The sequence below is a fragment of the Melospiza melodia genome, chromosome 14, assembly GCF_035770615.1.
Source record: "Melospiza melodia melodia isolate bMelMel2 chromosome 14, bMelMel2.pri, whole genome shotgun sequence".
Classification (NCBI taxonomy): domain Eukaryota; kingdom Metazoa; phylum Chordata; class Aves; order Passeriformes; family Passerellidae; genus Melospiza; species Melospiza melodia.
This window is the reverse complement of record NC_086207.1, coordinates 11,263,829-11,290,747: the sequence shown is the minus strand read 5'-3', so window position 1 is coordinate 11,290,747 and position 26,919 is coordinate 11,263,829. Positions and strand designations below refer to the sequence as shown.

The 26,919-nt window shown below is 44.4% G+C and overlaps 1 protein-coding gene and 1 long non-coding RNA gene across 2 annotated transcripts; one reads left to right on the top strand and one right to left on the bottom strand.

Moving 5' to 3' along the window:
- The first annotated feature begins 1,330 nt into the window (after positions 1-1,330).
- Positions 1,331-17,619, top strand: PPP2CA (protein phosphatase 2 catalytic subunit alpha). Its single transcript, XM_063168686.1, has 7 exons — positions 1,331-1,514; positions 12,301-12,510; positions 12,988-13,161; positions 13,339-13,428; positions 13,718-13,879; positions 14,635-14,753; positions 15,540-17,619. Exons 1-7 carry the CDS (start codon positions 1,413-1,415, stop codon positions 15,610-15,612), a joined length of 930 nt encoding a protein of 309 aa, XP_063024756.1. The 5' UTR covers positions 1,331-1,412; the 3' UTR covers positions 15,613-17,619.
- Positions 17,620-24,637: 7,018 nt separating this feature from the next.
- LOC134424703 (uncharacterized) lies at positions 24,638-26,691 on the bottom strand. The gene is made up of 2 exons (XR_010029476.1): positions 26,517-26,691; positions 24,638-24,911 (listed from the first exon to the last, which is right to left on the bottom strand). It is a non-coding gene; the product is annotated as an uncharacterized LOC134424703 (long non-coding RNA).
- Positions 26,692-26,919: the final 228 nt, after the last annotated feature.

Here is a 26,919-nt window from a genome sequence, read left to right as displayed (position 1 = left end):
ATTCTTTTTTATTGCAAGTTATCAGTGTCTTACTGACATACTTTCCCTTAGGTAGCAAGTGTCTGAGCACAGTAAGATAGCTGAGGTCACCACTAGTTTCCTGATAAAATACCATCTTCCTGAAAGTTTCCTGAAAGGTCCACCACTAATTTCCTTTACTGAACACTTACGGTGCACTTCATGCATTACTTCTGTCTAAAAAGGTCATAATAAACTGTGGACTTCCACAAACTCATTCAGTGTAAATTGTTTAAAGAAATCCAGCACAGCCTTTTTAACCTCAGCACTACCTGGTGGTACAATTAAGATAATGTTTAATGCCCATGATTTAGAACTGAAAAGCTTTATTTCAAAGTACCCAACACCAGCAAGCACCCCCCACTTCTCTGACAGACACGGTAACCGGGCTCAGCATCACGGAACTGCTCGTGTTGGGATGGAGCTCTGAGATCCCCAGTCCGACCATCGGCCAGGGCCGGGTCCCCTGGAGCAATGACACGGGGACGTGTCCAGGGCGGTTCTGAAAGCCGCCAGAGAGGAAAACTCCACGTCCTCACTGGGCAGCCCGTTCCAGTGCTTTGCTACCCACAATGTGAAGTTCTTTCTCGTGTGGTGGTGGAACTTTTTGTGTTTTACTTTACGGCGAGTGCTCCTCGTCCTGTCACTGCAAAGACCCCGGCACCAGCCTCGGGGACACCTATATGCATTAACTGCAGGGAGAATCACAAACACTGCGGAGCGACACAAAGCCCCTGCAAGCATCGTCTCCCAACCCCACAGCAGGCACTTCGCAGGCGAGGACCCTGCCCAGCCTGTGCCCCCGAGGAGCCGGCGCTCAGCAGCTGGCACAGGAGAGGCTGGCACCGCCATGCCGGCCACCCCTCACGGCAGAGCTCTGTTTCCCGCCTCACGGCTGCGACCGGGCGGGGCTGCGCCGCGCCCTTCAAACAGACCCCGGCATGGGGAGAGCGCCAGCCCCCAGGGGTTCGGGAGAAGACCCGGGAAGGAGGACCGGGACGAAGCACAGCCACCCCGCGCGCCCGGGGCGGACAGGCAGGCGGGCACGGCGGGCGCGCTCGGTGCCCTCACCCGCCCCCTCCCCTCAGAGCGCACTCGCGGCCCCGCCCGGGCGCCGCGCAAGCGCCCTCAGCTCCCGCGGCGTCCCCCTCCCCGCGGTGGGGCCGGGGCGGTGACGTCAGCAGCGGCGGCCATTACACGGTGCGGAGCGAGGAGCGGCAGCGCTGCCGCAGCCGGAGCGCCCCGGGCCGCCCTCTCCCCGCGCCCGCCCGCCTGCCCACCCGCCCTGACGCGTCGCGGCCGCCGCCGCTGTGGGGAGCGCGGATCGCAGGGGCCCGCAGGGCGGTGCGGCAGCAGCAGCCGGTGAGGACGAGGAGGAGGAGGGGGAGAGCGGGATGGAGGAGAAGGTCTTCACCAAGGAGCTCGACCAGTGGGTGGAGCAGCTCAACGAGTGCAAGCAGCTGTCCGAGGGGCAGGTGAAGAGCCTCTGCGAGAAGGTGAGGAGCGAGGGGCTGCGGGCGGCGGCGGGGCCGGGCAGGGCGCTGCGGGCGGGGCGGTGCCGCTCGGGCGGGCGCGGGGCCTCGGGCGGGCCGGGGGCTTGGCGCGGCCCGGCGGGGGGAGCGGGCCGGGAGCCGGGGCCGGGCGAGCCGCGGCCCCTCGGCTGTGCTGGAGCCTCGGCTCCGCCTCCCGCCTGCTCAGCGCCTCCTAAAATGGCGCCGCGGCCGCGATGGATCCTCGGGAGAGACCCCCGAGAGACCCCCCCCGGTTACAATGTTAAATCAACCCCCCAAAGCCTGAGCTATTATAATGAAAAGAAAGGCTTCTGTTAGGTGCTTGGAAATCACACGCGGTAAAGAGCTGCTGCTTTGATTTATTTCTTGTATTTTTCGTGATATGAATAAGCGCAGACGCGTTTATAGCTAATTGAAGGATAAATTAGCTTTGGGGCTTTGGTTTCTCTCAATAAGGTTCTGGGTTTCATGAAGTTCACAGGATGAACATTCGAGTTCCTATATAACTGCATATTTTTATGGTGTTGGTTTGAGACGTGGATGTTACAGGGCAATGTGTTGCTAGAGACATTCATAGCTTAGAAAGGTTGTAAAGCCAACCCAGGACGGATTGTGGTTTGGAAATTCGGGAAAATTTTGTTCTGGTAGCATCCAGAGGCATTTTCCACTTGACTTTAATTCTGGATGTAGTCTCATAGCTGAGGGTTGTTGGTGGTAGTGGCTTTTTTTTTTTTTTTTTTTTTTTTTTTAGTTACTGATGGTTTTATGTATTTCATTCTAGACTGAAAGATGAAATATTTGTGAATTTCTTGGGAACTGGTTATTAAGGAATACATGAAGTTATGGATGTACTGGCTTCTAAAGAAGCCTATGTACTTGCCACAAAAAGTCCCTAGAATATTTTAAAATAGGACTCATGCTTTCAAATACTACATCAGGTTGTTTTGGAAGCAATTTTTTTAGAGGACTGTCTATGAACTTAATAAAGAACTTGCAGTGATTTTGGCCAGACTGGCTCTTGCTCCAGTACAGATTTTAGTTCACTTGTATTCCAGCCACTCAACACTGTTTCCATTTGATCCGGGCTGTGTATTTTAAAGGCTGTTGCAAGCAGGCAGTGTCACCGCCTGCCTGTGTCCATGTGCCTCTCCAATGACGGCAGTGCAGCTTCTTCCTTGTAGTGCTTTATGTGAGAGGCAGGTGCTTCACTTGCCATGTTTGTGAACAGATGGATGCTGGGTCCTGAGTCCCACAGGAGTGGGTGCATGTGGGCCCATTTTGTGGGGCTGTATGGTAACGTGCAGGACCATGAGGGAGGTAGAATGTACAAAAAGCTTTCTGTGTATTGGGGTTTTGGTTCAGTGAGAAGCAGGCATGCCACTAGAAATTCCTCACAGAAGATACAGTCCCAGTCATCAGTGTTGCACAAGATGACATTTTCATTTTTTCCCAGTGAAGAATAGGAATGAGCTGTATTTATGGATAAATGTGTAATGCTCATCAGGATAATGGTAAAGGAAAAAAGAAAAGAAAACTTTGTGTCTGACTACCGTGTGTTGAGATGAGAGACCATGAGAATGGCAGATTTCTTTTCCACAATCCCAGTATTATTTAGCAGGAGCCTTCATGTTGGCTGGGCTGGCTCTGGGGGAGCTCTGGGTAGGGTGACAATTCTGTCTATGGTCAGCACTGTGCAGAGTTCAGCCACAGGGTGCTGATGTTAGGGAAAGTTCATTTGTTGCTGATAACTACAGGTGGATTTACTTGGACTTTCTGCTAAGAGTAGTTCAGTTTCTTCATGCTTGGTGATGGAGGGCATTGGAAATAGGCCCTTGAACTCTTGAGTTTTCCATCTTCTTGTCTCTGTTGTGCTCATGGAAGTGAGGTGAGAGCTCAGTTCTGTACCTTTGTGCTGAGGGACAGCACCTGCTTTAATGGGTTTCCATGTTCCCAGCACTGACTTTGAGAAACCTCACTGGCTTGTTCTTTGTTTGGAATGTTTGAGTAGTTTTGTGGACGTAATCACATCATGATTAGCTTAAGGACGTGCTCAAATGCAGCTATTGTTCCAAAGGACAGATAAAGACCCTACTAGGTATAAAGTGTTGTTCTTCACCACATTGAATTGCAGCTAGGGCTAGTTAAAATAAACGATTTTTAAAAATTAAGGGCTTTTCCTGATACCACTGTTTGATTGGATGATCTCCCTGACAAGTATTTCTTGATCTGCTGGGTCTTCATGTGTGCAGACTGGTGCCTGTCTAATAAGAATAAGCCTGAGGGCTCTCTTGTATTTCAGTATTGATACCTGAAGAACTCAACAGCTTTTTGTGAACATGATAATTGTGTGGCCATTTGTGCATCCCAGTTACTTTCTTGGTGTGTCTTTCAGTGAGCCTGGTTACCTGGGTGATGGTGGTGGTGGGAACTGGGCAGAAACATCTTTGATGTCTAGAAGTAATTTGTAACCATGAATAATACATTATACTTTCACAAATGATTTGAAATAATCAACCTCTGAGTGGCAGTTAAATTATTCTGGGCTTGGTACGTGCTGTGTGTTTAATGCTCCATCAGTTGAGTGACCCATTGTGCTTTGCTTCAGCATTTGAGAAGTGCAGGTTCTAAAGAAGTGCTCAAAATACACCCAGTCCAGTTACTGGTACGTGTCAGCTGTGTTTGTCCTGTTAGTGCTGGATTGTTTATTGGCAGAGGTGAAAGGAAGTCCTTTATTGCCAGGTGAGAGGTTTTCCACTGGCCATATTGAATGGAAGGATGCTGGTTTAGTTTCTTTCCCATACTTTGTGACAGTGGAGGGAAATGTTCTTGTCTCCTCTGTGTAGAGATGTCCTTTATCACAGGAACTGGGGGTGTGGCACATTGCTCAGCCTAAAATTGCACAGAGGAATGAGGTGAATTTTTGGGTAGAGTTTGCTTTGGTTGTTGCAGAAAGTATCTAGTGCAGGTGCAGGCAGAGGTGTCAGAGCCACTCCCTCAAGAACACTGCTCTGTAATTTAGTGAGTTTGAGTGTGGCATCTCCAGTTTTTGGAGAGAAGAGAGAGTATTTGTTCTTATATACTGTATAAAGCATTTCAGGGTTCTTGAATTGCTTGTGAAATACTTTGAATAGATAGTGCTGCTAGCCAAAATATTTTAAACCAAGTGAAGGGCTGATGCTGGTAAAGGCATTCAAGAAACCTTGATTCAAGGTTTGACTCCTGCAGTTTTTGATCTGTAGCAATGGTGTTGGTTACATTTGCTTTTTGATTTGTCACCATTGCTAATTTTTGTAGTGTAAATGTGTTTCTGGGCCTGTTCTGTGCTGTTCTCTGGTATGTACCTTGTTCATGGTGTATTTTTCTAATTTTTTTTCCTGTTGTAGAGTTTTCAATTTAACATCTGATCTGCCAAATTGGATGTTCTGTAACCAAAAGTTACCCGCTGCAGCTGTGTGAGTTATGCAAACTCATTTTGCTTATGTTGAGTGACTTAATTCTGAGAGGACATTTCTGATGAAGCTTTCTTTTGGGTCAAAAAATGCCTGTGCAGTCAAAGTTCAGTTCCTGTAATACATCAGACTTACATGTTGTGTGGATCTCACTCCTGTTTTAAGCTGAGCTGTCTGTCCAACCTCTTTTTCTGATGTCCCCTTCTGCTTCCTACATTCCATTCTGTTCAGGAGTTCCCTTTCTAAGCTGATTATTTTGGCCAGAAGTGGATGTTTTAAACTGTTTCCAGCTGCATTTGCAGGGGCTTTTCCACTAGCTAGCTTTTGCATTCCTATATCCATCGTGTATAACTAACTATTCTTCAGACTAAGATGGTTGTGAACATTAATGTTCCTGTCTGAACTTGCTGTAAATCAGCCAAGAAACCTGCCCCAGCAGAATTGCCAGGTGCTGAGTGTGGTGTGCCCTGTGTGGGGGGCTGTGCATTGGGCAGGTGCTGTGTTCCCCTGGCACAGGAGGAATGTGCAGCGTTGCAGTTCTGCCATGCCAGTGCCCTGGCTTCTGGGTTCTGTAGCCAGGGAGCTGCTGCCAGTGGCAGGAGTGCCCTCAGCAGCTGTTCCTGGGCTCTGGGAGACCAGAGGGGTTCAGGGCTCCTTTGCTGCTCTGTTGAACATCCCAAGGGATCAAGTCATTGGTGGTGCCATGTAGTTACTCCTTCTGTGTCTGAGAGTTCCAAGTGTAGTGTACAAAGCCTTTTGTAATGTTTAAATTACTGGTTTAGATTATTCTTGAACACTTAAAAAAATTGTTTGATGCCCAGTGTTCTGATTTGTTGTGGGGTTTTGTTTCCTAGTGGTTTGTTTTTTTTGGTTGTTTCATTTTGTTTGTTTTCTGTTACAGTTGATAATGAAAAATGGAAGTTGTCTCTTTCACAGAAGGCATTTGAAGAGTCAGCCTAGCCAGCCTTCTCACCTTGTCTGGATTCACATACAACATTTTGATGTGCATATAGAAATTTAGTCTTGAACGTGCCAGTGATTGTACCATCAGCAGCTTTCTGGGTTTGCTTTTTTTTCAATTCTAGTAAATTCTGTAAAAATTGAGTTGTGCTGGCAGTGAGATGTTTGGCTTTGGGTTTTTGCTTTTTAGTTGCAATATTATTTGTGATTAAGTAGCAGTGAAAGATACTTGTGTTGTTCTAGGCATAGTTTAAGCTAACAGTAGGAAGCACTCCCAATTCAGAGCAAATTCTTACTTGAGTTCTGCCAGTTTGAGGCTGAAGACCTGGACAGGGCTGCAGGACTGATGTCCACTCCAAATCTCCCTGTGCTGAGGCTGTTGCCTCCTCAGATGTGATGACAGTGCTGCTCTGTGATTGCTTCTGAGCCATTTCCAGTTACTCACCTGGGTTGCCTTCCCCAGCACAAAACCCAGACCTGTCTGGCTGTGTCTGACCTTGTACAGCAGATCTGTGTGAGGAGAATCACAGGAGCAGGGATTGAGTTTACACTCTGGTTAGGGGCCCTTACTACCCTGTATTCAGTAATGCTGTTCTTTTCTTTCAGGTAGTGTATATTACACTGGAAAAAGTTTATTCCTGACTAAGGAGTGAATACTAGATCTCAGTTACTCACTAGGTCTCCAATATTTCTGCTGAATATTTTGAAAATGCCTTCCAGCTCAGATGTTTCTGGTTTGCTGGTTGGTTCTAAACTCTTTTCTTGAGGTTTGACCTGCCATCCTCCAGCTGGTGTCCTGAACTGTAGTATCACTGTGCCAAGCTGTGTTGGAGTTACTGGAACAAAAGTGTTGAGAATTTTCTGAGTTCATTGCATGCAGCTGGACTTGTTGATATCAGGCACAACTAGTTTGGGAATAGGTTTAGCCTATTTTTTTTTTTTTTTTTTTTTTTTTTTTTTAAGTGAATGTAATGATTCAGAATGAATACAGCTTTTTCTACAAGGAGGACTGAAAAACACCCCTGTAAGTGGTCAGCTTCCTGCATTGCTGTCATTGCTGTGCTCCTTGGAGCTCCATGAGGCAGGGAAGGCATAAGGGTTCCTGAGTTATTTCACTTATGTTTTTTAAAGAAGTTTTTCCTAGATTATTTTTCTTCAATTTAAAGTTAAAGATACTAAGATCTTCTTTATGAATGAAAATAATGGCACTGAGTTCTTTCAGAAGATCCTTTTCCTATCCTCCCTGCTTTTGTCAACTCCTGATTGATTAACAGCCTTTCCCCTTCTTCCAGCTTTGCCTCTGAGGGCAAGAATGCTGCTGAACTTTTCAGATGGAAATGGTGAGGGGACTATCAAGGTTTCAAATGCTGTCAGTCCTTTTGTAATACAAAGGAAGGGAGGGTTATTTGGCAGAAGTTTGTTGCTTGCTTGTTTTCTTGTAGGCCTTCTAGAATTTACAGGCAATAAAGGATTGTCTTATTTTAATCTTACAGCAGTCCTGGCATTGGGATTGCTCTTTTGGTTGGCTGATATCTTCTATTTAAACTGGTCTGTCTTCTCACTGAACAGAAGAGATTGGAAATGGAGGTGTAGGTGCTAGTCACAAATCCAGAGAGAAAGCAGATGCATCAACTTCTGTCCTGGCAAGAGTATTTTGCTGCTCAGTATTTCTATGTGGATGGAAATCCTGGTTTTACTTTGGAATACTAAATAATTAAATGTTGATGGGGAGCTTTGTATTTTAATTTTGTTCCTACTTACACATTCACACTGAACTCCTTAGTGGATTGCATAAATCGGTTTCCCATTTGTGTCATGTGTAATCTGACTGCCATGCCTCCTTCATTCACAGCAGGGTGTTGTTGGAGGCTTCATTTATCTACTTTTGTTTAAAATGTCAGTGAATTAAAACACCTTTTGCTTTTAAAAAATCAGCCCATCTTTTGTCTGAACCTGCTCTTTCCTCCTCTTGTGAGGAGTGGGGAAATGTTTAAATTGAAAAGCATTGACTCTGCAGAAGAATTGCTGACTGTAATGGATGACTTTGCTTGGAACTGGAACCTTTTCCAGGTCATGATGGAACAGCTGAAGCCAGTATTCATCCCAATTAGCTGATCATTGTGCCTTTAGTCACATCCTGTGCACCTTGGTGACAGGAAATTATGGGTGTGGTTGAAGTCTTCAATCTCATCAAAATATCTTTATGGTAACTACAAACAACTATTGCTTGGTTCCAGTGGGTGCTTGTCATGACACACTTTGCTGGACAGCATGGTGGGCTCAGGTGTGAGCTCTGGTCTGCTAAGAATGACATTTTACCATCTGCAGCCTGACTTGGGGGCTGTGGTGTCTAACCAAAATAATGGTTGTGTTTTCTTTACTGAGTTAGTAGTGGTAATCTTTTGATGACTGGTTCATAGTGCTGCTTCAAGCATTGATTTACAATTCTACACAGATACAGTGATGTTTACTCCTTGGTTTGGGTCTTATTTACTGCTGTGTGCCCCAGAGTTTCTCGTGATAGGTAATTGGGCTGACTTGTCAGAGCTCATGCTAGAATGTAGGGACCTAACAAGGGGTCAGAGTAATTTAGAAATATCTGGCATATTCTGGAAACAGAGGAATTTGGGTACAGATTAATTCAGAGGGTTTTGTAGAAGTGGATCACTGGAAATTATTTCTGTAGACAAAGTTGATGATGCACACTGCTCATGAGGGAAGCTTGCATATCCTCAGCACAGAGTGAGTTGAGGAACTAAAATAGGTGGATTATGGCTTTTATGGCACTCGACTCTGAGCCCTAACTTGTGGCATATAGGATAAAAAGATTTGGAGGGAGCAGGGGAGATAAGAGCTACATCTGCATGCATACAACCTGTGCATGTCATTAAATAAACTGAGGATCTGAAAACCCTATGGTAGTGACTTTAATTGTCATCTTTTTCAAAATTCTTATCTATGGCAGTTCATACACTTGGATCTTGTACTGTCTGAAAACAGTGAGGCTGATATTTGTGTTTTAAGACCAACACCTTGCAGAGATGTGCTTTGTAACAGAGCCACCAGAACAGCTTGGTGCTGTTCAGCTGGGCCTTCACATGATGTGCAGCAGGCCAGGAATGGTTTAATTCTTAAGTACTAGTTGAGTTTTTATGCAGTGCTGCTCTTTTTATAGTAAAGTGAAAATTGGTTGTTTTCTTGTGTGTTTAAACTAATATTGGTTTTATTCTTGTTAAGTTTTGGGATTGTACAAGCTTTCACTTTACAGAGAAATGACTGAGTAAGCCAGTATCAAGTCAGATGAATTCCAGTCATTATGACTAAGCTGAAATGTATTTGATACTTACTGCTTATTGTTTGAACTTTGAGATTGTTCTGAGTAAAATATATGACTTTCCACCTCAGCAGTAGTGTTTGAGAGCATTGCACTTGGTTCTTCTTACACTCTTCTCATATAACTGTCTCAGAGCTGTTTGTTGTCTTTGACTTCATTGGTAATTGGGGTAAAATTAGCATTTATCAGCTTGAAGTAATGTGTTCTTTGCAGTCTTATTCTGTATGTGTTTGCACTTTATTTTGAAATTTGAGAGTGTAGTGCTGAAAAAATAATTAAACTGATTCAGAGGCAGGGTTTTACAACTGTAATCTGGTAGGTTGTTGATAACAAGTATCCTGCACCACAGAAGTTTGACTTGTGGTGGTATTCTATGTGAAAAAGATTAAGTGTTGGAGGTGTAGAGAAGTTCAGGGCTGTCTTAATAGTAGGAATTGTTGAGAACTGAAAAAAGGCAGAGATACAAAAGAATTAATAGGTGCTCAAGAAAATCTGATGATGAATTTTATCATTGTTTTTCCTGATGATAGTCAGTGAAGCCTGGATGTTTCAAAATGTTGATATCAAAACACTGCATTGTTGCACTGTTGTCCTTTGAGGCAATAGGTCCCAGGGTGTTTGAAGTTCAGGCTGTGATGTGTGTGTCTTTCCCAGTTCTCCTCTGTCAGATGGTTGGATCAGGGAGTTTTCTGCCTTCTGCTGAAGAGCTCTGCTGCTCCTCTCCCTGAGGAAGTGTAGGAGAGCTGTTGATGGGAAGTCCATCTGTTGGAGAGGGAGTTGGGTAGGGGGAGTGAGCAGCACCTTTAAGAATCAGTAAAAAGAGGGAGTGGAACCAGGTGGAGTTGCTGTGTGAGATCCAGTGCAAGGTCAGGAGCACAGATCCTGCAGGAGTAGTATCAGTGATCACAATTTGATATTGTGAAATTGTAGTGTTAAATGTACTGTTGTCTTAGCAACTTGTGTTTGTATTGTGTTATGGTATATTAAAATTGCTTTTTTTTTTACTTTACCTTTTAATAGGAATTTATTTGGGGGATAGTAGACTGCTTGTTGGTGGCTTGCTTTCAGGATGTTATTTTTTCTACCTTCAGCTTTGCTGAAGGTCTTTTATAGAGCTGAGTGTTTAAGCACTGTGCCACTTCCAATACTGTGGGACAGAAGACTGTCAATGAACTAAACAGTTCATAACACAGTGTTGCATGAAAGTGCTTTTAAAACATGGAAATGTTGGAATCCCTGCACCAGCATTCCTCCACTGCAGGATTTAAACAGAGGTTGCTGTTCTGCAGATTGACCTGGAACAGTCTTTTCCCATCAGAGTAGCTGTCTGACTTCTCTGTGCTTGGTCATGTGTGTATCTGAGTGATTTAATATTTCAGAAACTGAGGATGCAACACCTCCATTGCTGAGAACTCTGCCATTCTCAGCACAAACACTGCATACCTTTGATGAAAAATGAATGCTGCATTCTTTGTGCAGTGCTTCAAGTGTGCTAAGAAAATCCAGTGATAGAAACATTCTCATTACAGAGTAAGTTTTTTATATATATATATATATATATATTGAAGTGCTGTAAGCATCTCTGATGTTCTGTCTAAAGGAGAACTAAGCTGGCTAATGCTTCTGAATGTAGGAGAGTATTAGAAGAGGCTAAAGCTGTTAAAACACCTTCAAAACATCCGGTGAGTGTCACTGCATTAAAATTAACTCAAGTCAGGCTATCTTAAAATACATCTGCACTTTAAGCATTGACCACAAGCCAGGAATGACCTATCTTTAGTACTGGGCACAGTGCAAGTGGAAACTGTCATATGAGACTGACTTTTATGTAAATGCAATGTCTGCAGAGTGACGTCTAAAGCTTTGTGTTGTGCAGGGTGCTTAGCCATGCTGTATTTTTGCATTTCTTTGCAGTGAAACATTGAATTTCATGAGTTTCCATCATTAAACTTAGGTGTTGCTTCTGTTTGAAGTGGTGACCATGGTGGTCAGCCAGGGTGGTGTGTGGGACAGTGACACCACTTTTGGGTGGGAGTGTCAGCCACTTTCTTGTAGACAACTTGGGTGATAGAACAGAATATAATTTTTATGTATTTTCTTGTAATTGTGTTAATGAGGTAAAAAAGGATCCTGTTTGAATAGGAGCATTGACGCTTGAAAAAGAGGGAAGTCTTGGTAGATGGTAACTAGTAAACTTGTTACTATTTATATTTCTAATAGCTTCTAGATTTAACAAATCATTGTGGCATGTGTCTGGTGACTGTTCTGAGAACAAACTGTAACCACTGTCTTGCATTATTTCAGAATTACCTTTCTGGTGCTATATTTAGCCTGTGCTTCTTCATACAAATTACCTTTGTCTGCAACTTTTATGTACACAATGTTTTTGGGAAAAAATGTTGATTACAAACATCTTAGCCAGTTTTGGTTTATGAAGACACAGCTTGATGTTTTTAGTCTGTGTTTAATCACAAAACTTGTTGAGAGAACTCGCACAGGTAATGGCTCTGTAATTGCTGGTGCCTGTAGATGTTTGTTCTCATTCTGCTTCACGCAGGAGCCCCTGCCTTTGCAGGTGGATTGAAGATGTTTGTACAGGTGAGTGCCAATGTACTGGAGTGTTTTGGCTGTGTCTGAGTTTGGGCTGTTGGAAGTAAGATGTTGGCAGGATTTTTAGATTTCCATTTTTCAAAATACTTGAAAACTTTTAAAGTTCCAGCAGTGATGGTAATTGTTCTATGCTTCACAGAACCATTTCTGTAGAAAGTCTGAAGTTTTGCTTCAGATGCTGTCCTCAAGGAGGAAAAGCAGCCGTGCATCTACTAATCACTAATACAAGGTTTCATAAGGTGAAATGCTGCTTTAATGGCATTTAAGTAAAGATAAACTTCTCTCTCAAGTGCTTCAGAGAAGGAAGGGACAAAAGCTCCTAAAGAGAGCAGGTAGCAGAGTTGGAAGTGGTGGAGTGTGCCTTGAATAAAAAGCTCTTCATAGACAAACTCACAGTTTGTGCTTTTTTGCTTTACAGGCTAAAGAAATTTTGACAAAAGAATCCAACGTACAAGAAGTGCGATGTCCTGTCACAGTCTGTGGAGATGTCCATGGACAATTTCACGACCTCATGGAACTTTTCAGAATTGGAGGCAAATCACCAGACACAAACTATTTGTTTATGGGGGACTATGTTGACAGAGGATATTATTCAGTCGAAACAGTCACATTGCTTGTAGCTCTTAAGGTAACTTTTCTCAGCTTTACAGTCTTGTATGAAATATATCATCACTGTACTGACTGCACTTAATATCTGTTATGTTTTTCACTGCATTGGTACTAGAGCTACTGAAACTGACTTCTTGGCTTTTGTTGTTTTCTAAGTCACTTCTTAAAATTATAAAAATGTTCAGGTGCAAGCCTGAGCTTTATCTAAAATGAGTGTTTATTTTTACTTACCTGAGTAGCAATCTTTAAGAATTTGCTTGGAGAGATCAGCTTAATGCACAGGCATAGCAAAGTTCCTTAGTAATAATAAATACAAATTGTAATTAATCTCAAAAGTAATTGGCAGTTGAAGATTGGAATGAATGAGTCCTTTTTTCCCTTAAAGGTTATTATATAATCTTCAGAATGGTTTATTGTGTGGCAGGGCTTGAGGATTGCAAACTCTGTTCTGGGGAAAATTGCTCATAGGTGTGCTAAAATCAGCTCTTCTGTTTAGGTCCGTTACCGTGAACGCATCACAATTCTTCGAGGGAACCATGAAAGCAGGCAAATCACACAAGTTTATGGCTTCTATGATGAATGTTTAAGGAAATATGGAAATGCAAATGTTTGGAAATACTTCACAGACCTTTTTGATTACCTGCCTCTAACTGCCTTGGTGGATGGCCAGGTATGTTGACATTAGACCAAGTTGAGTGGTTTTGATTGTAAAGGGAGTTCTTAACACTGCATTCTGTCAGTTCTCATCTTAAAGGGAATCTCATGCAGATTTTCTCATAATTTATTCAAAACTGTTCAAACTGCACTGATTAATGCAAATAAACCTAATGTTTCCTAACTCTTGCAGATTTTTTGTCTACATGGTGGCCTCTCTCCATCTATAGATACACTGGATCACATCAGAGCACTTGATCGTTTGCAGGAAGTTCCCCATGAGGTACTGAAAAATAATTTTCTAAGCCAATGAGATTGATGATTCAGCATGTATTGGGGGGGTTAAGCTTGCAGGCTGAAAATGAAATTCAAATCAACTTAACAATATTAAAGGGCCTGTTGTCTTCCAGTTCTGGATTTTTTAAAGGAAAAATGAGGGCATGTCCTTGCTTAAAGAAACAAACATATTTAGTGTCAAAGAGTTATGCAGGGGTCATGCAAGTATTTTGGGGTTTTGTTTGCTTTTGGTTCTTTGCACTTCCCCTCTGAAACATCATCTACATCTCTTGCAGGGTCCAATGTGTGACTTGCTATGGTCAGATCCAGATGATCGTGGTGGCTGGGGAATTTCTCCTCGAGGTGCAGGTTACACATTTGGACAGGATATTTCAGAAACCTTTAACCATGCTAATGGCCTTACGTTGGTTTCAAGAGCTCATCAGTTGGTAATGGAGGTGAGCAGGACATCCTGTGTGTTCAGACTTTGGGCTGTGTCCTTGGTCCATTTATTCCATGCTCTGTGTGTCAGAGATGTGCATATGCTTCTGTGACAGGTGATGATCCAGCTAAGAGTATTCCAGAAACTTGACCTTGGCAGTATTCATATGCTACTAAAGAAATTTCACAGTGGAGTAACCTTTTTTTGGCCTTGTTTTCCTGAAAATTTACAGCACTATCTCAAACCAGGCTTTGGTACTAGATGTGATTTCTGTGTAGATAAAAAGGTTTTTAAATATGTGTCTATTGGAAAAAAGGTGTAATTTTTCTTTTTAGATTGGATTTGTGCTTTTGTTCTTGGTCTCTGGTTATTCCTACCACTGCAGATTTTTAAATGTGTGTCTGGAGTCTGGTTTTGGTGATCACAGTTGAAACTTGAGTGGACTGTGTACTTCAGAATTGCTGTTTTAACTATTTAATGCTAATGCAATGGAGAAATATTGCTAGGTGGTTTGTTGTTTTTTTTTTTTTTTTTTTTTTTTTTTTTTTAATACCTAGCTCATATTTGCTAGTAGGAAGCAAACTATGAAAGCCAAAATTCCTTTTCACCCTTTTTCTCTAGAAGAGAAAAAAGATACAGCCTTAATCTTATTTAAAGTAACCCTGCAAATGCCACTGAGGGCTGTGCACATTAAAAGGTTGGTTTGTAGTCAGGTGGTTACATGGGGTACATTAACTTGGTTGTCTGAATTATTTTTTCCTTCCTCTCCAGGGGTACAACTGGTGCCATGATCGGAATGTAGTAACAATTTTCAGTGCTCCAAACTATTGTTACCGTTGTGGCAACCAGGCTGCAATTATGGAACTTGATGACACTCTAAAATACTCCTTGTAAGTATATCTAAAAATGAGAATTATGTTGCCTGTGATTTAAGGATCCCATTTAATTATGTTCAAGTATGGGGTTTTTTCCTCTCTCTAAGCTTTTGGGAGGTGGAGTGAGTGTGGAATTGTTGGGTTAGTCACATTTAAAGTCTTGGAGTTAAGCCTCAGTTGCTGTTGAGATCTTCTTTGTCAGATTAAAGTGAGACTCCTCAATTTTGCTTTGTATAACTACCTGGATTTTAATGACTTGCTGTGTGGGGATGTGATTTGAGAGCAGGAGTAGTCTGTGGCATCAAGGTAATGCCTTCCTGTCAGTCTTGGGCAGGAGACTTTTGGCACCTTTGAATTCTTCAGGTGTTGGGTGTCAGTCTTTAAATGAGATCTCTAACTACTGCAGCAGCAACTTCACTAGTAAATGGGCAAAAGCACTGTGCATAATAGCTGGAGACTTTAACTTTTTGATAGATACAAATGTTCAACCACTTTGAGTCTTAAAGCTAAAATTAATTTCATGCTAAGAAGAATTTAATGCGATGGTTAAAAGTACATATTAACAGGAGTGGAAGAGTAGACTTAACTTGGTTGATGAAACTTGCAGAGACTCACTTGTGTTAAGCTAGTGCTCTGTAACTCCTCGCTAGAAGGTACCTGAGGGGAGGCTGAGCTCTCACTGCTAGAAAACTTAACTTGGTTGATGAAACTTGCAGAGACTCACTTGTGTTAAACCAGTGCTGTAACTGCTGGCTGGAGTAGCTGAGTGGAGGCTGAGCTCTCACTGTGTCTGTGTCTCAGTTTGCAGTTCGACCCGGCGCCGCGCAGAGGTGAACCGCATGTTACTCGTCGCACCCCAGACTACTTCCTGTAAAGAGATTTTACACCTGTACAGTATTGCCATGAACCATATGTTGACCTAAAGGAAATGGGAAGAGCAACAGTAACTCCAAAGTGTCAGAAAATATTTAACATTCAAACTCTGTTTTCACATGGACCAAAAGACGTGCCATATTCAATACAAAGCCTCTTGTCATCAACAACTGTGACCACTTTAGAATGAACCAGTTCATTGCATGCTGAAGCAACATTGTTGGTCAAGAAACCAGTTTCTGGCATAGCGCTATTTGTAGTTACTTTTGCTTTCTCTGAGAGACTGCAAATAATAAGATGTAGACATTAACACCTCGTGAATACATTTAACTTTCCATTTAGCTATAGCTTTATTCAGCATGACTGTAGATAAGGGTAGCAGCAAACAATCATTGAAGCTTAAAGAACATTTTTAAAATAAGTACCAAGGCCTCATATTTGTTCTGAAACTGTTTGTTTGTTTTATTTTCAGGGAATACTGTTTAATTTAATTGTATTGATTTTTTTTTTTTGTCTGCACTCAGTTCCCTTTTCCACTCTGCCCTACCATATTGTCCCTTGTAATTGTCCAAGGATAGTGAATTACTTTGAACAGAACTGTTTTTTTCTGTAAAACAATGTTACTGCAGGACAGAGCTGCAGTGTTTTTCATAATAAACTTGTGAACTAAGTATGGAAAAATGTCAAAATTCTAATTGCATCTCAGGTCAACTGTGGTTTAATTAAACTAACATGTAGCTGGATGGGTTTTATAAACTTGCATAGAAATTTCCACCTTATAACTAACTAAAACTGAGGTGATTTGGAGTGTGCTGGAAAACTCGGACCTTCTGAATCCTGTCCCAGGAAGGTGCCTGGGTCTGTGTCTCACTTGCTGGTTACTCACATGTTGCTCTTTCCCTCTTGGTGCTCTACTGAAATACTCAGAAATGGAAGAATATAATTTCACTTAACTGATTGCGTTGTGGCTTTATTTCAAGTGTAAATCTAAGTTTGAGTCATTTACAATGTAGGTGCTAATACTTTAAACCATTTTTCTGAAAAACTAAGAATAAAACCAGTTTTGTAAATATTAAAGGAAACAACTTGAAGTTTAGTGCTACGTGTATTTGCCCAGGCTTCCATTCTGAAAAACAGTGGTATGTGGTTTATGTTAACTTCTGTTTAAGTATTTCCTTTCTACTAACTTCCTCAAAGTTTGAACCCAAATTTGATGATTTGGTTCAAAGCAGAAATTCAAATGTTATGCCTTCTTAAGGCTTGTGTGTGAAACTTCTTGGGTACATCTAAATCATGTACCTGGCTGTTGACTTAGTATAAGGTCTCTTAATATTCATATTGTTTGAGACTTTAAGTTTCTTGGTCACAATGTAGATTCTGTAATAACATGGAGGCTTGTTTTTTAAACTGCTTGTTTCTAAGGGAACACACAGAAGTTTTGCAAATGTCCAACTCACCTGGAGGTCTAGTCCTAGACATGATTTTCTGAAAAGCTGGAGCACCACTTAATTCTTTAACTTGCAAAGAAGATGCTGCATTTCATCAAGCATTACTTCATTCCCTTTCAGAAAGGCTCAAGTCCTTGCTTTTCCTTCAGCAAAATCTGAGCCTTGTCCTGTAGGTTGGGTTCCAAGTGGCTCCTGGAGACCTCAGTGCTGTAGTTTGATCTCTTAAAGGAAGAAGTGCATGCTAAAAATAAGTGCATCTGAAGTGGCTTTTTTTAGTATATTGGGAGCTTTTGCTTTGATCACTATTAAAAAATCCTTTGCTGAGAGTAGTTCATGTTCCATTCCTGTCGCTTGTCTTTCTCTGTGTTTGTGTAGATGAGACTTTGTGCTTTCATTGACACCATTCCTTCAAGAGGAATGACTTTGCCCTATTTTCTGCTTTCCTTGTTGCTTTAATTGGTGTGACTCATCTGCTCTGGCAGGGAGCAGTCCTTGCCTTGCTTCAGTTTCTGTACACAAATCCAAGTGGTTAGTAAAGTCCATGGACAATGTTGGAGTCACTCCAGTTTTTGTGCTTTCCTCTATAATTATGTTGTGATGGTCTGTGTGAAGATGCCAGTGCAAAAACCACATTGTGAAGAAAAGATACGTTGCTGTGATGGAGCACTACCCAGCTGCACTTATGTTTAGAAGATGCAAGAGAAGAAACAAAGATACAGATAATTGGGGTTTGATTTATTGGTAGCTGATTGGTACCTGCAGAAAACTTCCTTTACTTCAGCCTGTGACCATGGTGGTTGCAGAGAAATGAGCAGGTTTTGGAGCTCACTGGTAATTCCTCCCATCCCCACAGTGCCTGCCATGCAATACAAACTGGAGGCACAGCTGGAGCTCCTGTATTGTGGTGGTTCAATGTTGAAGGGGAAATGTCACACACAGTCCTTCGTGGGGAGGGCTGACATTGGGGTTTGGGTTATCAGAAGGCAGTTTGGAATGAAAATACTTTTCTATGAGCTGTTCTTTCTCTTTTTACTTCTTTCTCAAAACCTGAATAGAGCCAGGAGAATATTGATGGACAAAGGAGGAGGGTTTTGAGCTTCCCAAATTCCATTTTACATAAGTCACTGGCCATGTCATATCAAAGTGAGCACCCTAAACTACTGCAGGCCTGTGCTGAACTAAGGGACCGTTAAATCAAAAACAAAGAGGCAAAATATGTATTCTATACATACAGAAGTGTATCAATTTCTATCTTTCACCCTCTTTCTACACCTTTCTTCTGCCTATTTCCACCCTTGTTCCTCTACTTCTGGCCCCCCCTTCACAGATCCCTGGAGTTTGGGGCTGGCTGCTGCCCCAGTCCCTGCTCTGTTGCTGCCCAAGCTGCTGCTGCAGGTGGATTTTTGTCCAAGGTAATGAACGTGTGTGACTCTCACCTGGGGCTCATTTTGGATTGTTTTAGCTGCTGATGCTGCTGTACACATTCAGTATCCCTGCCCCAAGTGCTTGGGCAATGTTACCTGGTTGAGGTCTTTGGTGATACCCTGGCAGGATCCTGGATGTGTGGGGAGTGCAGAGAGCGTTGCCTCCTTCCCCAGGTGTCTGTAACAGAACAAATTCTGCTCTGTGAAAAAGGTGCTGAGGGGACATCCTGCCAATGGAAGCTGTGACATTTCACCGGCCTCTGTCTTGGTCCAGTTCCTGTCCAAAGCTCCTCTAGTGACAAAAATCTGCCAAGAGGTGCCAATACTACCAATCCCTGTTCCATGGGATTTATTTTGATTTAGTAAACTGAAGCACCGAGTCCTTTTTAGAAAGCAGTTGTGTTTCAAGGACCTTGGGACAAGTCTCTGCTCTGACAATTTAAAATTTTATCCTGACTCTTAAAGGGTTTCCTCCTGTATAAGAAAAAACCAAACTGCTATGATAGTACTGGGTTTATTTTGGGCCTTTTTTCATAGTTCAATAAACACATTCTTTTCCTTAGCAATACTGGAGTGCAGTTCCTGCTCTTGGAGGAGCTGTGACCTTGGGAGGGGGCTGAAGAATAAGTACTCAACACTCATTCAAGAAAAATGGTTGTAAGATGCAAATGTGATCACAATTTTGAATTTCAATTTAAATGCTACTCCAAATTCAGTGAGTTGAAGATGTGCCTCCACTCTGATTACCTCCTTATGCACCTGTTCCACACTCATTTATTGCTTTAATTGCTGCTTGTTTTGTCTGGATGCAGAGCACTCCTGGAAACTCTTCATGTATTTTAAGGGTTGCTGTGTAGGTTAGAGCAAATTTTGCCAGAGAAATGGCTTTTTACATGTTCCATTTTTTGCAGTAATACTCATGGTTTGTATGAGCTTGGATTTTTGGAGTGAAATGTCTGCAAGCAGTGATTTTTGAATCCTTGTAGAAGGCATTGGGTGCCTTCTGTGTTCTGTGGCATCATGACACAGAGTATTGGTTTTCTGCAAGTTCTTCTGGGAGAAGGTTGGAAACAGGTAAAGGGTTTAGTAAAAATCACACTGGACCGTGTAGAAATCCTTCAGTACCCATGAACACACCAACAAAGCTCTGCAGAGTCAGCAGTTCATGAGTCAGCCTTCTGTGGTTTTACAAAAAGTTATTTTGGTGCTCTAATTCATTTGGCTGTACTCCTTTTGGATGGGGATAAAGGCAGGCTGCTTTCTTGAGCAAGGGACTAGAGTGCTTTGGCATATGGACAGGGAAAAAAGGCTGAAACAACACTTTTGGTTTTAAATTAAGCACTGCTGCAAGTTTTAGTCTTTTAAAACCTGTGCTGGAGCTTAAAAGCTTCAGTCTTTAAGATGAGTTGAACTGCTGATCTCTTAATTACTCTCTGGTGAACAGAACTTTGAGATGGAGACTAAAATGATTGCTGTTGGTATAAATAATGTATAAAACATTAGTTGCTAGTAGTACTTGGGACTGCTAATTGGAGGAGGAGTAGCATGATCAGGGTGAGCATCCTACACGAGAACTTGGCAGGAAAGTGATTTTGAGGAGAACACTCCATTTTGCATCTACTCATATCACTGCCCAAGGCTGTATAAATTAAACTAAGTCTTTGCTTTTGGTTGTCTTGACTTCTGTATACATCTTCCTCAGATACATCTGGGGTTTTTGAGGTTAGGTCCTTTTGGTTTGGTTTTTAAATTTCAATAAATCTATAAGCTGTTTTCCAGATTATGCATTTAAAACTGAAAATGTTGAACTGTAAAAGAGGAGTGCCCTGTTTACATTGATAATTGCATGATCGATTGGGCTGAAAGGCTTTAGCCTGGCTCCCAAATGCCTGTATTTTTCAGGAGTTTGAGAAAATATCCCCGTACAGCCAGCCTAACCCTAAACCTTGCTGTGAAAAACCTTTATGGTGGCATCAGTGCAGGAATTGGCAGTGATGGCTGCTCTATTCTGCTTCTTTATTTTATAAGGAAAACGGGGGGTGGGGGGGATAAGCACACGGCTGGAGAAGCCCTGCCTGGGAGTATCCTGTGGTGGGTGTTTCATTCCACGCTTGACCCACTTTTCAGGCAGCTCTGCTCCTTTCCCGCTGCTGTGTTTGTCCTCGGGGAAGAGGAACACAGCCGGCTGCTGCTGGAGCAGGGACAATCCCAGGGGAGGGGGTGCCACGGCCCCCTGGGAGAGAGAAACGCTGGTGATGGGTTCTGATTGTCTGGTCATGAGTTTATCCAGCTTTAGCTCAGCCATCTCCAATGTTATTGGACTGTCCCTTTTCTCCCCTGGAATCTCTTTTTGAAATGTTTTGAATGCATTTAAAAATGCTGACTTCTGAAACACACTGTATTTATTCCCATGGACTTTGAAACCTCAAAGCAGCTGCTCATTATCATCTGTGGCGTCAGAACCAGCCCAGAATCTGCTTTCTGGACTTTGAACGGCTCCGGCGTTGGAGACCAGTGCAGGCAGCCCTGTAAAGCTAAGCCAGTTCCCTTCCCCTTGTGTTTATATCAAGGGTTTTTACAGTTTTATACGGTACCACTGAAGGTCGTTCTCAAGGCCACCTACAGAAAGTCTGCGCTTTCCATTTTCCCGGGAGTGCCTCTGCGGGGCTGAGCTCGCTGAGTTCCCGTCCCTCGGAGCGAGCCTGGGCGCCCCCGCGTGGCGCTGCCCCGCCCGGGCACCGGGCACCGTGACCCGCCCGGGCACCGAGACCCTCCCGGGCCGGGAGCCGCTCTGCCGTGGGCCAGGCTGACATGGACCGGCTCTGCAGTGGGCCAGGCTGACATGGACCGGCTCTGCCGCGGGCCAGGCTGACATGGACCGGCTCTAACGTGGGCCAGGCTGACATGGACAGGCTCTGACGCGGGCCAGGCTGACACGGACCGGCTCTAACGTGGGCCAGGCTGACATGGACCGGCTCTGCCGCGGGCCAGGCTGACATGGACCGGCTCTGCCGCGGGCCAGGCTGACATGGACCGGCTCTGCCGCGGGCCAGGCTGACATGGACCTGCTCTAACGGGCTGCAGGTGGGTGACTGTTGTCATCTCATTGTAGGGGCTCCATGCTGTTGTCCCCTATCACAAAAGTTCCAAACCTTCTTGGTGTTTCTCGTGACCAGCTCCTCAGAGCACTGACTCTTTCTTCTTCACAAAGCACCCAACTGACTCCAGTTCCCTTCTTGCCCAGCCACCCCACTCTTTTATAGCACTCTGCTTCTCATTGCTTACACCTGTGGCCTGTTAAAGTCAGGCCTGCTCCTAATCTTTGATAATTGGCCCAGCTGCAATGCCTTAGGGGTAAGATTACTTTCTACACTATCTTTATTTTCTTATATTCTATCCCCCTACAGGTCGCCCTTGTCCTCGGCAGCCAGAGGATCCAGGCTTGGCTCCTCCACAGTGCTCCCAATGATTTCAGAGGATGCCAAGGCAGAACTGGTACAGAAATCACTGTTTAAATATGGGGAGGTGGAGTGAGGGTGAGATTAGGAAAGAGGTGTTGCAAATAAGTTTGAGGTAGGTATTTCTATTTTCAGTCTTCCTCCTCTTCATCTTCAGTTTTTTAAACTATCTCAAATCCTCATTGTTATATAAGGGGAATGGGAGTGCTGTTAGAGGAAGGAATAGAAGCTGATAAAAAAAATCTCACTTGGTGTGTGCCTGACAGGATTTGGTTATTGGGTTTTGTCAGTCTGGGATCCCCAATATCAGAAGGACATGGAGCTGCTGGAGCAACACCAGAGGAGGCCCTGGAGATGCTCTGAGGGCTGGTGCCCCTCTGCTCTGCAGCCAGACTGGGAGAGTTGGAGATGCTCACCTGGAGAAGGGAAGGCTCTGGACAGACCTGAGAGGCCAAGTCTCAGTCCTGTGCCTAAAAGGGCTACAAAAGAACTGGAGGGGGCCTTGGGACAGGGGCCTGGAGTGACAGGACAAGGGGGAATGGCTTTAAACTGAGAGAGAGCAGGACTAGATTAGATGTTGGGAAGAAATTCTTCCCTGTGAGGGTGGTGGGGCCCTGGCACAGGCTGCCCAGAGAAGCTGTGGCTGCCCCATCCCTGAAGTGCTCAAGGCCAGGCTGGATGGGACCTTGAGCAACCTGGGATAGTCCACAGCAGAGGGCTGGAACTGGGTGAGCTCAAAGGTCCCTGCCAACCCAAACCACCCGAGGATTCTCTGATTCTCTGGGCTGGACTCTCACCCAGGTGCTGGGCTCTGCCACCCACCATTCTGCATTGCTGGGTACAACTTCTGTGAAAAGTGACACTGTCTCAAGGATGCTGCTTTAATGCAAGTTTTGATGAAGTGGAAATGCAATAATTAGCTTTTTATATAATTAGCTTTTCCAGACTTGTACTGAGAACAAGAATTTTCCTCTTCTGCTGCTGTATTGTTCCAAGACTGCTTTAAAAAACAGTGGCCCAGGCCTTTGAGCTCAGCAGTGTCCTTCTACCATCTCTCTCACATGAATAATTCTGATGTTTTCTGGTTTTACACTGAACCAATCAGTTCAATTATTTTCAAACTTGATGTGGCTGCTTGTTTCAAAAAATGCTCCTCATCTTTTGTAATCCTGAAAAAAAAGGATGATTTTTGCAGCAAGTCTTATTCTCCCCTACATGTAGATTAGGTAATTTTCAGATTCTGTAGTCATACCTGGCTCTCTCCCTGGCTCACTCTCCCTCAGTGAATTCAGGATGAGTTTTGTGGATTTTTTCCTGTGGATTTTCCCAACTTGTTGATGGAGCAAAGCTGAACTCTTTCAAGCCTGATTGTCATTAGATTTTTGACAATGCCACATCACATTTGTATTGAAAAATAATCAGTGTGTTATCTCCATAGTCTCTAAATCACCACCAGCAGCTAAAAAAAATCCTGTTTCTCTGTCAAAGTGGAATGTGAGGTGCTCTGAAGAGTGGGGGGCACATTAATTTTTGCCTGAAAGAAGCATCCAAGAAGGGAACATGAGGCTGTGGAGCAGATGCTGTGTCCAGGAGGCTGCTCCTTCACGTTCAGCACGTTAAACTCCCTCCCCCTGCAGCTGCATGGCTGCTCAATCCCTGCTGTGCCTGCAGCCCAGGGATGCTGTGAATATGTAGGTCAGGGCTCTTCTGGATCTGATTAAGCATTAAATCAAGCTCAGTTGCTCCAATCTTTTCAGGTATTTGCTTTGCTGTTAAGCTGCTCCCTTCCTCCTCCATGTTCTCAGTGGCCAAAGGCCCTTGATTGTAACTTACCCGTGGCTGGTGCTGGTGTGATTGTCTGCACTCAGGGGAGAAATGCTCAGCTTTAGGATTATTTGCAGTGCAATCATTACCTGTGTGCAGAACAATTGAAATTGGGCCACCCCTTTTTGAAGCAATCTTGTTTTTGCCTTGCAGATTAACCAGGGCTGGGGTTTGTGCCAGTGACACTGACTGGCCCACAGGAGCTGGGCTATCACTGCTGGGCAGCTGCTTGCCCCAGCAGATAACAGGAGGGGCTGGCCAGGGGGGCTGTGTGATATGCAGGGCACAGTGGGAGGTGCTGTGTGTGATTATTGCATATCTGGCACAGCCATCTGCCTCTTTTGGGGGTGTGGGGTGTTTTTGCTGTTTTGACTTTCCCAAACTTCTAATTCAACAGTAGATTTCAAAGTTCACTGAGGATGGAATTTTCTCCTTTGGAAAGCTGTAGAGAGCTGTACCATGTATAATCAGCAGTATAATTTTGAATTAAATTTTTCCACAATTATAATTAACATGGAATTTAGCTTTCTGCCTGTTCCTAGATTCCATTAGATCTGTCTTGTGCTGAGAGCAAACCCCATCCCCCCTTTGCTGAGCCTGATTTGCAGTCTGTGAGCTTGTGCTTGCTGGTCACCAGCCAAATCAGAAACCTTGCTCTTTGGCCACATGGGGAAAGGGGATTTAGGATTTGTAGACAGGTTTTCCACTGGCCACCTTCTCTTATTGTCTGATTCTCTAAACCAAGGAGTTTTAATATAAATAAAAATTAATAATTTAAGGAAAATAAAGGCAGTGGTTTTTAGTGCACTGAATGTGGTTCTCAGCACTGGAGTATGAGATGGTGTGATTGAGGAAGAAAGAGGTAAATGTGATGGTGGTACATAAAGAAAGTCATGTTAGATGTAGTCTGGAGGTTTCACACTCTACACATGAGATAAATATAAATTAAGAATGAAAATTAGATCCCATTCAATGGTGAACACAGAGCTTATGTGGTTATCAATACCAGGATCTCTGAGGAACTTCTGTTAGTGTCCAAGTCTGCTGCTGAGCATCACCTGCTGCTCCCTCAGCTCTCAGGATGAGCTCCAGGGGAGCACACAGTAATCCAGGCTGGAAGGGACCACAGAGGTGACCTGGATCCACCTGCAAAGAGAGATCAGGTTGCTCAGAGTTGTATCCAAATCTGCTCTAGCAAGCTGCTCAGCCTCCTAAAGCCCCTGGAATAAACTTCTCAAGTCAGGCAGTCACCTCAACAGTTCTTTGGAATTTACAGAGAGGCCTCTTCTAAGTGATATGCTCTGATGCACAACTCCCAGGCTATCAGCTGAGCTCTAGGAGGTCCTTTCTGGCTGAGAATTTGAGTGTTCCATCTCTCCAGAGAAACAGCCCCAAAGAACAAGGTACTTAACATTTTAACATTGAATATTTTCTAATTGTAGTCTCACTTGTTATGTGAGATAGACACTGGCACAGGGTGCCCAGAGAAGCTGTGGCTGCCCCACTCCTGGAAGTGTCCAAGGCCAGGCTTGGCTACTGAACTGGGCAAAACAAGATTCTAAACCAAGAAATTCTGAGTCCTGGGAAAATTCTTCATGTTAGAAAATATTTTCCAGTGTGTCTAGAAAATAAGGATTTGTTCCCTAACATGTGGGGTGCACAGCCTGGGACTCTCTGGGACCCCAAGAGATAGAAAACTGACTGAGCACAGAAACATTGGTTTGGAATGGTTGGTTGGTTTCCAACATAAAGTTGGAAAACATCTCTGAGATTGCCAAGTCCAACCCTTGACTGATCAGCACCCTGTGAACCAGAGCAGAGCACTCAGGGCTATGTTCAGCTGTTTGTTGCACACCTCCATGGATGGTGACTCCACCACTGTGCCAGTGCTTAACAACCCTTCCAGGGAAGAAATCCTTCCTGATGTCCAAGCTGAACCTCCTCTGAACCTCCTGAGGCTGTAAATGATGCTGCACTCTGCAGTGTTGTGCTGCTGCAGGTATCAGTGTGCTTCCAGGCACCCTGGCTGTGTCTGCATTGGAGTGATGCTTTTTGCTTCCTAAACATTTTTGTGTAGGATTGGAAGTAAAGCAAATTGTCAGAATCCTGTGTTGGCATTGTATAAATACCTTGCCTACTTGAAAGCCATTTTGCCATGGAGAGCTGACACAAGGCTGGGCTCAGCAGCAGAGCATGGAGCGTGTGCTGTAACAACGATGTGAGGGCTCTTACCCTGCCCTTCCTCACAATGCAAAACCCTTCACATACCCTTTTTATTTCCCTCAAAACCCTGTACCTGGTGCTTTCCAGCACCCACAGGTGACCTATCAGCTGTCACCCGTGCTGGGGGCAGTGCTCAGGTGGGGCTGTGGTAATACAAAGGCCTGGGCTGTGTTTGGGTGCCCAGCTCTCCTGGGCTGTGTTTGGGTGCCCAGCTCTGCTCTGCTGCTCGGCCCGGGGCTCCTTGCAGAGTTGGTGTCCGGAGATGCTTTCAAGGGCTGAGCTGGAGCTGTCTGAATTGCCGGCGGCACCCGGGGCAGGTGTTCTGGGAGCAGCACTGAGCTCTGCGAGCACCACTCGGAGCTCAATCCATTCCCGGCTCCATGAAAGCTCTCGCAAGTATTTCCACTGGAGGAACGCTGTCTGATGTTGGAAGAATTTTAAACTAGCCGGTTCTTCCATGTTGTTTTTCGGCTAAAATGCCTTCCGCGTCTGGAGCAGCACCCGGCGATGGCATTTTAATGTGTTTACCTGCGGGAAGCCTTCAGAGACATTGGCAGCATCACCCCGCCTTTCCCCCCCGAAGGAAAAGCACCGTGGGCGTTGTGGGGCGAGCCCGGGTTACCGTGAATGACGATTTCCCCACAGGACCGGCCAGCCGGGCCCGCCGCCCCGGGATCCCCGCGCTGCCCTCAGGGCCGGGCCGGGCCCGCTCCCCTCAGCCCGCGGGGAGGGGCCTTGGCCTCTCTATTGTGCGGCTTCTAGCGCGGCTCCGTCGCTGCCTGAAAAACCCTCCACCGGCGGCACCTTCCCCTCGAACTCATTCCGTCCCCGCTCCCCGCTCCGCACCTGGCGGAAGGCGGCGCGAGTACCGGATTTCGCCGTTTGGGAGCCGCGGTGCGGTGTTTTGCTCAGGCGTTCGCGGCGGGCAGCC

Excerpts from the sequence above, each read along its gene's own strand:
- PPP2CA (XM_063168686.1), top strand. The coding sequence starts at position 1,413 with ATGGAGGAGAAGGTCTTCACCAAGGAGCTCGACCAGTGGGTGGAGCAG. Across the intron at positions 13,429-13,717 it reads TGCAGGAAGTTCCCCATGAG|GGTCCAATGTGTGACTTGCT; the intron begins GTACTGAAAAAT and ends CATCTCTTGCAG. Across the intron at positions 13,880-14,634 it reads CTCATCAGTTGGTAATGGAG|GGGTACAACTGGTGCCATGA; the intron begins GTGAGCAGGACA and ends CTTCCTCTCCAG.